Source organism: Alternaria viburni (genome assembly GCF_023758015.1).
Source record: "Alternaria viburni strain BMP 2772 chromosome Unknown scaffold_1, whole genome shotgun sequence".
Classification (NCBI taxonomy): domain Eukaryota; kingdom Fungi; phylum Ascomycota; class Dothideomycetes; order Pleosporales; family Pleosporaceae; genus Alternaria; species Alternaria viburni.
Window position 1 is genome coordinate 570,613 of NW_026055770.1, and position 12,882 is coordinate 583,494.

Below are 12,882 nucleotides of genomic sequence, written 5' to 3' on the forward strand. Positions count from 1 at the left end.
TGTTGGTATCGCAACATCCAAGCTACTTCCTGGCCGGCTCATTCTGTGGCACATTGTTGTCTTCGCTCGTGAGCTCAATCATACTCTCTGTACCAATTTCCTCGAGCTGTAGCTGTGGCGGGTACCAGATGTAAAAGCTGATCATAACGAGGAGCATCAAGACGCCATCGAATACGTATACTGGCCACTCGTTCGAGTTAAGGTAGCCGTCGTGTCCAGCGATGAATTCGACTAGACGGAAGATGTTTCGTATTGAGATGAGAACAGAAGTCCCATATAGCATCCAGAGCACACTTTCCCAAGGTACATCGACAGTTTGGCCAGTGTTGCGGAGGTGGAGTGAGAACTTGCGGTGGAAAAGAACGCAGCACCACATGAATCCGGCAAAGATGAGAACTTGTAAACCTAAGCCTGTGACGATAACACCATTTCCAGCGTTTACCAATTTCGGCTTGGGAAGGAACCCCGCTCCAGTTGATTGTATGTTGAGACAGAGTAGGTCGCCTGCGATGAAGATTCGAGTGCACCATCGAGGTGACACATAGGAGAAGCGTTCGCCATGCGTGGCTCGCACTACGCGCGAGTAAACCATGTACAGTGTGCCTGCAAACAGACACGGTGGAAGAAGGAGGAAGATCGCTTGTAGAAGGAAGGGGACTAGAGCGCCTGTATGATAGGTAGCTATTGCGCGACACGCATAACCCATGGGCTCAGCTGGATATGTCAGTCTACCAACGTACGCATGCCAGTCAGACCAGAGTCAAGAAATACGTACAGAAGCCACCGGTAATGAATGGTATAGCGTACCATGTCCGATGTTTGTACGCTTTATAGGTATGTGCTAGAGTCAAAACGAGGAAAAGAATCCCAAACGTAATGGCTGCTGCAAAGTTGGGCACGTATTTCCAAAGGTAGGCGCCTTTGTAGGTTTCAAGCGCCGGCATTCTCAACGACGTATTGAGCGAGAGCGTGCGAAGGTGTGACGATGCTTCAAACAATGGCACTGCAGAGACAGGCAACACGAAGTTTGTCTCGGAATGGAAGAGGAATTGTGAGTGAGCAGGCAGCACAAGCAAAGCAGTTGGAGACTACTTGTAGGGAAATCTTACGTGCACCCAGAAGGTCATGTTGTCTTGCTCCTGCCTTGCGAAGCGCCAAGAGTCTGCCTTCTGCTAGCCATTACGCTCAGATACTCACAGGGCAAAACTGTGCAGCGATCGATGTATAGCCGCATGGCATGGAAGGAAGTGGCCGACCGAAATGAGTGGAGCTTGCGAGGTGCTGCTGTCTTTGCGTCCGTGCAAGTCTTTGTTGTAATGAGAATGTACTAAAACAGTTTGTTGAAGCGCAGGGTATCATCGATGGGTTGGCGGAATGGATGAGAAGAGAGGTTGGCGCTTGACCCAAACAGGTTTACACGCGTGTTACGTCAGCGAAGGATGGCGCTAGTCAGGAGGCCTTGCCCGAGAGATCAGGCCCCCTTCTCCGCCAAGCGCCGTTACTCGTCCATGCTTCTGATGTCTGCACGTATGTAATACGCGTGTTACCTGATTCCTCACAGTCATGAAGCCAACATGCTTCGGCGCAGTCACAGGAAGTCCAAAGGCGGGTGCCTGGAATGGTGCGTCCCTTACCCCATGGTCTCACAATGTCCTTCCTCTCCTCTCGTTCAACTGACAATTCTGTATAGCAAACGACGGCATATCAAGGTGAGCTTTAGATCCACAGCTCTCTTGAAGCTATTGGTAACCCGATACTTGTTAGTGCGACGAAAACCGCCCTCGATGTCGGCTATGCACTGTTTCAGAGCGCGCGTGCAGCTTCACATCCAACTCAGCCCCAGATGCACACCTCCGATCCGTAAGCCCAGGGTATCAGTTTGACTTCAATGCTTCAGTTACACCCAACGATAACTCTCCGACAAGTTCTGCGCTCTGTGACGGTCGCACAGCAGATACTCCATCGACAAATGGTAGCCAAGCGTACCACGAAGATCACGTCAATGCCGGTCACATGGAGCTCCTCCTCCATGCTATGCTGAATGAAGAAATGTACAATTTTGCAGTCGGCTTTGAGAAGTTCCATCGTTCTGGTATCGCTCTCGGTTTCGAGACGGCTCTGCAGGCGCCATACCTCATGCACCAGATCCTCGCCTTTTCCGCCTGCCATCTGGCACATGTCAACCCAGAACGCTCAGCCTATCTTCGTAACCAATCCGTGACTCTACAGACACGCGCTGTTTCGCTATTCAATTCTGCCAGAGTAGATGTGGACCAATCCAATTGTGTACCGATACTGCTTTTCTCTTCAATGCTGGGTCAGCACCTACTGGCGGACACCCTTGCGTTACGTCCCTCAACCGGTATCGACGGTTTCATCACACACTACGTGCAATGTATAGATATGCACAGAGGTATCTATACCATTGCTACATCCGCGTGGCCGCTACTCATGAAGTCGGAGCTCGAACCGATACTTTCATTGAGTAAGACCTTCACTTCTCAGCTCCCAAAGGGCGATGATTGTTCGTCTGTTAGCAATCTCATCGACCACTCTGACGACATGAGCGAAGAGGAAAAGCACGCATGCCGAACTGCAGTGCGCTACCTTCAAGTCGGGCTCGATGCCGTGCAGAGCGACGAGCACTCGCCGATCAGTCGGTATCAAATGATCTGCGAGTGGACCATGCTGGTTCCCCCAAGGTTCAACAGACTCTTGGATGCGAAGCAGCCTGTAGCCTTGGTAGTGCTTGCTTACTACGCCATCTTACTACACTTCGGCAGACATTTATGGCAAGTCGGCAATGCTGGACGTTATATCTTTACCCTAATCGAAGGGTATCTGGGCTCTCCATGGGAAACCTGGCTTTCGCATCCACGAGCGGCGTTGTCAGATTCAGCCTTAGGATAGATCCGTGTTCATTGCAAGGCTGCACGGCTACAGGGGTGCACGCCACCGTTATATGAGCCGACCAATCGTGGCCAAAACGTTTTTCCTCCTACTTGTTCGGCTCACCAGCTTCCTAAATTGGTATTCCGTTTGCTTCCGTCAGCTGTGCATATGCAAGGCAAGCACCCACGCGAACTCTACCCAACCGCCTGCAAGCATCTAATGAACCGCTGGTGGGCACATGGAAGGCTGTGCTATGGATGATGGCGCTCCGCGGGCATGATGCGTAATCATGGACGAGAATGTGTGCATCGCTCTTACCGATGACAGCTTTCATGTGCAGGGGCTGCCGAACCATGAGGCTGTTTAAAGGCCGTCCGTCGAACCTGCACTGAACAGCGTACTCCTCATTCACTTTGACGCCTCTCGGCCAGTTCTTTCCACACTGTCGCAAGAGCGAATTACTCCAACATGAGCGTTCCAACCCCAGTCTGGTTCATCACAGCAGCTTCAAGCGGCTTCGGTAAATGCTTGGCCCTCGAAGCCCTGGCGAGAGGCCACAAGGTCATTGCCAGCGCTAGGAGTCTCTCGCGCATCGCCGAACTCAAAAACGCAGGCGCCGATACAGTGGTTTTGGATGTCACATCCCCGCTGGAAGAGCTTGAGAGGGTAGCAAAAGAAGCCAACGACAAATACGGATACATCACCCATCTTGCCAATGTTGCAGGCTACGTGCTCGTAGGCGCTGTAGAAGAAACCTCGTACGTGTCTCGTCGAGCTTGACATCCAGGCTAGTAGACCTACTGACGACATGCAGCCCGGAACAAGATCTCAAAATCTTTACTACGAACGTGCTCGGTACCCTCAACGTCGTCAAAGCCTTTCTACCCCATCTACGTGCCACATCTGGCCATCGCACCATATCAAACTTTGGATCGGTGGTATCTTGGCAGGGCGGTGCGGGCTACGCTCTATACGCGGGAACGAAATGGGCTGTATCGGGTATCACGGAAGGACTGCGCGCAGAGCTCGCTCCCCTTGGTATCTCTGTTACCGTCATTGAGCCAGGCTACTATCGTACCGCTGTTCTTGCAGAGGGAGTGCAAGTACAGAGCGAGAAGCATATCGATGTGTATGAGGATGGCGACGTGGGAGAGCTGAGGAAATGGCTGGAAGGGAAACATGGCACCCAGAGAGGGGATACTGCGAAAGCTTGTCGGGTTATAATCGATGTGTTGACTATGAGTGGGTGTGCTGAAGGAAAAGAGATACCGATAAGAGTGGTATTAGGAGAAGATGCGCATCAAGTGATTAGGGAGAAGTGCGAGAGCACCTTGAAGCTGTTGGACGAGTGGGAGGGTGCTGCGACCAACACTGATTTTGATTGATGGGGTCTCGACAGTTGTCGTCTGTGGCCTATGTGGTGAGAACATTTTGGTACACGAGGAATACGCGGCAGATTCTGTAGCAGTCTAGCAGCTCTTTGATAGATGCCTATGAAGTGGTACCTCATAAACGAGAGTGCCTCGCAGGCTTGTCGGCTAGTCATGCCAACTTCCATCTCTTCGCGAATTCTATGCCCTCCGCCAATGAACCGACTCTTGCATCAATAACGTATCCTTGTTCCGTGAATTTGATACATTCATCCCATAGATCTTTCAGCGGGACAGAGAAGGTTTCGATGAACTCGTTCTCTTCAAGCTCCGGCTGTGGGTTCTGGTTCTCCGGGCGAGACATATCTACTGTGACGTGAATCATCCTGAGGTTGGTGTTGCAGAAGCCGGGATCTGGATGAATATTAGTGTGCGTAATGTTGATATGTATGTGTGGCGTTCGTATGTCAAATGTGCACGGCCGTTGCCTGTGTGGCATCATTACGACGAAGCTTTCAGGATGCAAAAGAAAAGGGTAAGGAGCGGCATACTGCTGACGTCGCAAGCGCCATCTCCGAGCACTACTTACCATTAAACATGATTGGAGTCACCCGAAACTAGAATGAGAGAGATGTTATCAACGTATGCTTGCATGGCAGATGAATGGATTTCTTACAGTCTTATCTGGGACGAGTTCTCCGACATAGCCCGTTTCCTCCTTGAGCTCACGGATGGCACAGGACTCTGCAGTCTCATTCGGATCCATCAAGCCAGCCGGAACTTCTATGACGGTCGCATCAACGGGCGCACGCCATTGCTTTTGCAGCAGGATCCGAGGTTCATCGTTGGGTTTCGCTGGGTCCTGAAGGATGGCTGCAACGCCTACGCCATCAATGTCAGATCCCGGTGGTCGCGTGAGACGTTCTCCGGATTCCCATGTGCGCTCAACACCTTTTGGGTCAGTATAGGTGATTCTTGAAATTGTCAGCAAAGTGTTGGCTAATGGGTGATGCAGAGATCCGGCGAGGCCCCGGCGTGATTTCGTTGTGAGTGCCATAGACTGAGATGTATTGGTGACATTTGAGAATGGCTTGAGGCGCCCAAAACAGCCGAATACTTACTTTTTGAGTGTCGCCCACTTGGCGTCTTTGTTGTCAAGTGGCTCAGTCTTGACGACTTTGGAATTATCGGAAGTCTGAAGAGACGAGACCATTGTAGCTGTAGGTTGTTGTGCAATCCAACTTAGCCGGCGGACTCGTGCTAAGTAGGATGGAAAGTGTGTGAGGGGCGCCCTTGACAAGGGTAGCCACTAGACAGGGTGCGTATGACGCCATACATCGCGAGCTGCCAAGACCTCCCACCTCGAATACTTAATAGCTGTGCGCATGGCATCCCCAAGATTTGAGTCGCTCCTACCATTTGAAAATGATTGTTATACGCCGTAAGCTTGCTTGAGATGCTGTGCCTGTGACTTTCTTCATAACGGTCTATTGGACGTTCTCCGCGAAGATGATGCGCGGCCACTGGGTGTTGAGATTGAAGTATGGATTAGAGTAGACATTCTCTCTGCCTCACTACATACACGAGCCGAAACTCGGCGCTCGCGCGATTCTGGGGGTCACATTGGAGGCGCATTTTCCAGGCCTCAACACTGAGGACACGCGACGCAAAAGAAGCCATCGTGCGGTTCAGGGGACATAGGCAAGTAGGGGATCTTGGCACTGTTTACAACAAGACGGAGCGGAACCTTGGGTGATGACCTACGTCCCGTCCGTGGGACCTAAGTTCTCTATGACACCACCACACTTGGCTGTCCGAGTGATGGCGCCCCGGACTGAAAGTTACAATCGATAGCGCGACGGAACCTTTGCCAGGCACCCACGATTGGTCATGTCGAACCCACTGGCGACATGTGCAGAGGATGCAATTTCCAACTTGGCATCCTACTCCTTTTCGCATAACAGGGTGAGATGAGGTTTTGTCCCTGAGGCTCATACTATAGGCATAGGCGGCGCCGCCGGCGCGAAAAAAAAGTACGAGGTGGACTGGCAATAGTGGAACCGCTCAACTCCAGGTCCCGCCAAGCGGATGCCTGACCCTCTTTCCGCCAACGGTCGCCGTATTTCCAAGCAATGCTGAGGGCATCTCATTCCTCTGCCGCCGGAGAATAATGGCATTGTCAGTCTGCTCATTCTCATGCATGTGCTTTATTTGTTGGTACCTAGTCGTTGTCTACTGCCATCTGAAGCCGAAGGCAGCGCTGTCCGGAAGTCGGCAACCGCGTGCTAAGGCACATCGTACTCGCTATACACCGCGGGACAGGGTTCTGTTCCTCTGCATGCATCGGTCGTGACAGAAGCTACCGCGCCGCTGGAGGAGTCAGAAGCGGATAGCCAACGTTTCGTTTCAACGGATATTGGCCCATTGCATCCTGGTGCGACAGGTCTTACTCCTGTCACGCATCTTTCAGAGCAAGCGTGCGATCGACTGCAGCTGCGCCCTGCACTTGCTGCATCGCTTGCGTTCTTAACACGCGCCTTGGTGTTTGAGGTCTTGACTGTGACCGTTACACTGAACATGCTGATCGACTCGAAGTGGAGGTTCGAGATCGATAATCGATGCTACAGTTGTTGCCGAGTTCCCGGGAGATTGCAGTAAGCGGAGGCACTCCGGGAGATGGGCATCGCATGGCGAGAACGCGAGAAAAGGATGCCCTGCGTGGGTGTCGGGCACGTTGTGCTGAAAAAAGCATCTGCAGTGGCCAGTTCCGCAGGCGCCAGGTCCAACTTGGAGTCCTGTTCCCCTGCCAAGCTCATCCAAGTGGGACCGAATAGGCCGCCTGAACAGCCGCCATGCCTGTTCCTCTCGCTATCCCAACTCGCCGTCAGGGGCACGACGGGACGAGAAGCGAATCATGCTTAGGTGAACCGTCAACACGACATGGCTCCACGCCTGATGCGCCACAGCTGTGCCATCACAGGCTCTGACTGCTCGGTTGCCGTCACTGCCGCTCCTATTGCCATGGCATCATCAGCGCCACGCCCTCTACTTTGCATATAGCACACCACCGGATGGATCAATGCCAGTGGAGAGAGACTTGTCATTACGCTGTACGAGCGCCCAGACTGACATCGAACAAGAGCTTAAGAGCTTTTCCGAATCTTCGGAGGGCACTGACACGAGGGCAGGGCTGGCTCTGCATGGACATGCCGGGTCACAACGCCTTCAAACAAACCCTCAACTAAATCCGTTAGCGCACCTGAATCGCTTTCCGTTTAGGGCACCGTGCTTGCTTTGATTGGCCTCGACGCTCGCTTCACGAGCGGGCATGAGGACCTAGGCTGTCGCCTCCGCTTTTAGATCTCAACCATGCGTGCCGACGTCGTGTAGATAGCGCCAAACTACTGAGGCAGTCAGCGCGCGCCTCTGAAGCTACGCTCTTTTACTCTTTATCCCCCCGTAGCTCTGCTCGTCTTTGCATCGCTCTTCCAAGGACTTGCAACCCCAGTCACTCTTTCTTGTGTATCTTGTATACACGTCCTCTCGTTCCGAGCATCGTCCTGCACTGCGCCTTCCTTATTTGGATTCCCACGACTTTTACCCGACACTCATTTCGCTACCTATGCGACGATAGACACTACTTGGATCGACAGTAATCGGTTTAGCCTATACATCCAGTGTACCGCCTACGAGGATATCAGCAAATTACATTCATAATCCAAGAGCACTATCCGCCATCGCGAGGTATTAATCATAATGTCGAACTGGTTTGGCGACTTGCAGTTGGCATACAAGTACATGTAAGTCATTAGGACGATATAGAGTGTTACCACGACTGACACTGCACAGTGTTGTCTTCTTGTCACTGTTGGTCATTACTATCCTCGGTGGATTCATCAAGGTGTTGTACAACCGTCAGAAGTAAGTACCAATATTGACACCATCTTGACGTGAACTAACAATAGCAAGGTTGAAGAAAGCGAAGCAAACCGAGCTAGAGGCTGGACCCAAGGAGGACACTGTTGAACTGAACCAACGCGAGAAGGATGAGGGTGATCTGTTTGGTATTCGCGCCATCGAGGCCGGATTCTACGCCGGAGTCGCTCAGTCGCGACCTACCTCAAGAGCAGGATCTGTCATGGGCGATAACCCAACAATGAGCACCAGCACCTTGGTCGGAGGGAGCGTCAACTCGCCGCTCATGAAGGGACAGTCCAACAACAACAGCATGCTCAGCCTGAACCTCAACGCCACCAAAGAACCCTCCACACGACGAGCTTCACCGCCTACCATGAAGCTCCGCCCATCTGAGGCCGAGCTCAGTGGAAGACGCAACCACAACGGCGCTGTCGACATGTCTCTTCAAGTTCCTCCTTCGCCCGGTCACCCGCGTGGTACCACCTCTCCTGACTTTGGTGGCTCCGACAGCGACAGCGACGGTTTCACATCTCCCCGGTCCATGTCACCAGCCGATTTGAACCGTCAGCAATACGCGCCAGCTCTCATGGTATCGCACCACTCCGGAGATGCGAACGCCATCAAGTCACAGCAAGGATCCTACCACAACTCGCCTGGTCAATCACCGACACCGCTTTCGCCCCACAACCCACCCACAGCCAAGCTGCCATCCATCCCTGGCCATGCTTTGCGGAAGGAGTCTCGCTCTCCATCGCCCGAGTACGACTACCCTCGCGTGCAGGTCCACGAGCCGAGTAGGTAACGCGATTTCTTGGTGCGTTGTCTGTTGTACTTTTAGCATTTAGTAGATATATACCGGGGCATCCCTAACTTTCTTCCAAGACTCTGAACCTTCGTCACCCGCTCTCCAACCCCAACTACAGGCACGAACCTACTCGCCACACCATGAACGAGACGGAAGCGACGCGAGCAGCATCTACAGCAGTGGCAACCGGCTAAGCACTTTCCAAGCATACCAAGCTTATCAGGAGGCAGCGCAAAAGAAGGACTCGCATACTCAGGTTTTGCAAAAGCAAAAGCCGGGCCGCTCAGCCTCTGCCGCCTCAACAGTCGAATCCGGCCACACATCGATCCTTGCGTCTACTGACGACGAGGCGGAACGCCGTCCCCACTCAAGCAACCTGCTTGCACCGGGTCAACAGGGGCAGGATGCTCGACTGAGCGAGTTTTACGAGGCATACTACCGCAACTCGCACCTTGGCCCAGCCCAGCCTGTCGACGGCAAGACACAATTCGCTGACCGGCAATCCACCATCATGGAAGTCGATACCCCGATGGCATCGCCGATGTTCCCCCCCTCGAGCCAGCGCCCCGGCTCTGCCTTCTAGACGCCTTGAATATCAATACTGCCAGGCTTCAGCAACACATCAAGACGTACTCATGATCTTGTGTATATTCGTACATATGTACATACAACTTCCACCGGTCGTCCCTTCCAATTTTTACGCATTGCGGAGGCCCCTTATTGGCGAAACGTTTCCTTGGGCCTTGGAGGCGTACTGGCACATTCTTTGGGGCTCTTCGTTCCTATCTTTTCTTCGTTTGGGCGGATTATCTGGCACACATTGACGACACAATGGCTTGGACGATTCGGGGATTAATCGGACTTGTGTGGGCAAAGGCAAAAAGACGGAAGGTTCACCACGACGAGACGCATCCTTGCTTCATTACCACTATATACCTACATCACACCATGTACTGGCTTTATTTGTAATTTCTATTAACTACCGTAGCGTACGCGGCGCCATTTGTTCAGCGCTTTGAATATACTCAGCTCGGCAGAGTTGCTTTCTGAATTCCCAATGTATAGAGTTTGTGCGAAACGTATATACCACACAGAGAGGAGATTTGCATCGACTACTTGTCGCTGTGGTGTGCCTGCGACGATTCTAAGTTTGATGCGGGTGCCTGGTAGCCAACACGTGAATGTTATGCAGGTGCATGTCTTTGCCGACCCACCCTACAATCACCCTTCACGAACAACACATACACCTTCCGCAGACCGAAGACCCGCCCGAAGACCAGCCATGGTTCGAGGAAAAGCCGAGCACGATCGGATTCCGACAAGATCAGATGATCTTCGCACCACATCGCCCAGGCGGGAGTGATACCCCTGGCAGAAAGGGCCATGGCGGTGAGCGCGATCCCTGCAATCAATCTCGCGGCTTAAGATCGTGAGGTCGCCACTCGGATTCGTTCTCTCGACGACGCGGTTGCATGCCGGACCCTTGATCTGCACAAGACCTGACGTTCCGCGAAGTTTATTTCTACCCTCGCGCCGCCCGTGTGACGTTTCGACGAGGCTGATTGACTCTCTCCACACACACGCTCCTTCTCCACGCTGCACATCGCCCAGTATTTATCGCGGCGCCTCACCCGCCCCACTGAGTTTGGAACGCACCTTCCTCTGCGCAATCAACTTTACCTTTCACTCAACAGGGTCTTTCCACAGACCCCAGCAACCGCAAGCATGCTCACAATGTACTCCGGTTCCAAGCTTGCGGAGCTCCCGCCTGGAGTTTCTGCCTCGCCGTCCCCCCAGCTGCGACACAGAGGCACCTCGACCCAATCCGTCCCTACCATCGAAGCCACACACACATGCGATTCCCGCGAAGAGAGGCGGCGCGTGCACCATGAAGCCGATGTCGTCATCATTGGCGCAGGCATCGTGGGGTGCGCAGCTGCTGTCGCATTCGGCAAGCAGGGCCGAAGTGTCATACTGCTGGAGAAGAGCTTGAAGGAGCCGGACAGGATTGTAGGAGAGCTGCTACAGCCGGGTGGTGTCAATGCTCTGGAGAAGCTGGGCATGAGGGGTACGTTGAATCATTCCTAGCACACGTCTAGGGTGAAACACTGACAGCAAGCCCCAGATTGCCTCGACGACATCGATGCGATACCCTGCCACGGCTACCAGATCTTCTACGGCAAAGAGGAGGTCCACATCCCCTACCCCGACAACCTCATCACCTCCGGACCCTCGAGAGCACCCGAAGGACGCTCCTTCCACCACGGCCGCTTCATCTCCAAACTGCGAGCAAAGGCCCAGTCTACACCCAACGTCACCGTCGTCGAGACCACCGTCACATCCGTCGTCAAGAGCGACTACACCGGCCAGGTCGTCGGCGTATCATGTCAAACCGCCGGGGAGCAAGACTACTACTTTGGCGCCGTGACCCTCGTAGCCGACGGCTACGCCTCCAAGTTCCGCAAAGAATACATCCCCAACCAACCTCAAGTGCGCAGTAAATTCTGGGGCCTCGAAATGATCGACGCCGAGCTGCCCATGCCCAACCACGGCCACGTCATCCTCGCCGACGCACCCCCCATCCTCATCTACCAAATCGGCACACACGAGACGCGCATTCTTGTCGACATACCCGAGCACCTGCCGTCGGCGAGCCCCAAGAACGGGGGTGTCAAGAACCACATGCTCAATGTCGCGCTGCCCCAACTTCCCGCCTGCGTCCAGCCCGCCTTCCGCAAAGCAATCGAAGCGGGTAAATTACGTTCCATGCCCAACAGCTTCCTACCCCCTACGACGCAGAAACAAGCCGGCCTCATCTTCCTCGGCGATTCAATGAACATGCGTCATCCCCTGACCGGCGGCGGCATGACAGTCGCGTTCAACGACGTCGTCCTACTATCCAACCTGCTCTCCCCCACCAACGTACCCACACTCGAAGACACCTCTGCCGTCCTCGCCGCCATGTCAACCTTCCACTGGAAGCGCAAGGACGGGTCATCCGTCATCAACATCCTGGCCATGGCTCTATACAGCCTCTTCGCCGCCAACAACCAGTACCTCGAGCTGATCAAGAAGGGCTGTTTCAAGTACTTCCTGCGCGGCGGAAAGAGCGTCAGTGAACCTTGTGGCATGCTTGCGGGATTGATCACGCGCCCTTGGATGCTTGTCTACCACTTCTTCTACGTTGCGTTTTACGCGATTTACGTCAGGTTGCAGGAGGTGCCTATCTGGAAGATGCCGTACACGATTGTTGTTGAGAGTGCGATGGTGGTCTGGACCGCTATTTGCGTCATTGGCCCGTACCTTGTTGCGGAGGTGAAGCGGTAGTGAAGCCGAAGGCCAAGAAGAAGAAGTAAACGGCATTATGTATATACGCTTCATGGAGTCTCATTACAGGACTTGTATATAGGGGCATGGGTTGGCGTTTTCGGTATAAAGCGTGTCTAGAAAACCCCTTCATTTTGGGAGGTGGTTCATATAAGTAGTACAGATAGTTAATACGTAATTATGACACGAATAGCCTTTATATTGGTTTGTTTGTTACATCTTCCCCTCTGTTGCATTCTCGCGATCGAACATCAGCGATTCATCTCTTTCTTCACCCTTCTTATCTCACCCCACAATTGCTCAATTGACTCCTCGTCCCCAGTTTCCTGCCTAGGCCCAGCCATGGCATCTACAAGTGCCTTTTGAGATGACGCAGTCGTGACGTCTCTCGCATCGTGTGGTTTGCTCAGAACAGGGTATTGTGTGTACTCTGGACGATTGGGAACGAGCGCTTGTGAGGTGAGTGAAGAAGAAGAAGAAGATGGGGGAGACGAAGACGTTGGCGGTAAAGTTGTTGTCGTCGTTGTTAGAATCGCAACAGAGGAGGCTATCAACATGGACGTGGACATG

At 53.2% G+C, this 12,882-nt stretch overlaps 5 protein-coding genes across 5 annotated transcripts; 3 read left to right on the plus strand and 2 right to left on the minus strand.

The window, feature by feature from the left end:
* Positions 1-22: 22 nt before the first annotated feature.
* On the minus strand, positions 23-944 carry J4E79_000207 (uncharacterized protein; the record flags this gene model as incomplete). The annotated part of the gene is made up of 2 exons (XM_049349124.1): positions 23-714; positions 776-944. The coding sequence occupies 2 exons, from the start codon at positions 942-944 to the stop codon at positions 23-25; spliced, it is 861 nt and encodes a 286-aa protein (XP_049215911.1).
* A 2,416-nt stretch (positions 945-3,360) lies between these two features.
* J4E79_000208 (uncharacterized protein) lies at positions 3,361-4,277 on the plus strand (the record flags this gene model as incomplete). Its single annotated transcript, XM_049349125.1, has 2 exons — positions 3,361-3,650; positions 3,707-4,277. 2 exons carry the CDS (start codon positions 3,361-3,363, stop codon positions 4,275-4,277), a joined length of 861 nt encoding a protein of 286 aa, XP_049215912.1.
* A 157-nt stretch (positions 4,278-4,434) lies between these two features.
* J4E79_000209 (uncharacterized protein) lies at positions 4,435-5,475 on the minus strand (the record flags this gene model as incomplete). The annotated part of the gene is made up of 4 exons (XM_049349126.1): positions 4,435-4,676; positions 4,852-4,879; positions 4,939-5,236; positions 5,384-5,475. The coding sequence occupies 4 exons, from the start codon at positions 5,473-5,475 to the stop codon at positions 4,435-4,437; spliced, it is 660 nt and encodes a 219-aa protein (XP_049215913.1).
* Positions 5,476-8,018: 2,543 nt separating this feature from the next.
* J4E79_000210 (uncharacterized protein) lies at positions 8,019-9,568 on the plus strand (the record flags this gene model as incomplete). The annotated part of the gene is made up of 4 exons (XM_049349127.1): positions 8,019-8,062; positions 8,112-8,183; positions 8,232-8,974; positions 9,063-9,568. 4 exons carry the CDS (start codon positions 8,019-8,021, stop codon positions 9,566-9,568), a joined length of 1,365 nt encoding a protein of 454 aa, XP_049215914.1.
* A 1,142-nt stretch (positions 9,569-10,710) lies between these two features.
* On the plus strand, positions 10,711-12,312 carry J4E79_000211 (uncharacterized protein; the record flags this gene model as incomplete). The annotated part of the gene is made up of 2 exons (XM_049349128.1): positions 10,711-11,053; positions 11,111-12,312. 2 exons carry the CDS (start codon positions 10,711-10,713, stop codon positions 12,310-12,312), a joined length of 1,545 nt encoding a protein of 514 aa, XP_049215915.1.
* Positions 12,313-12,882: the final 570 nt, after the last annotated feature.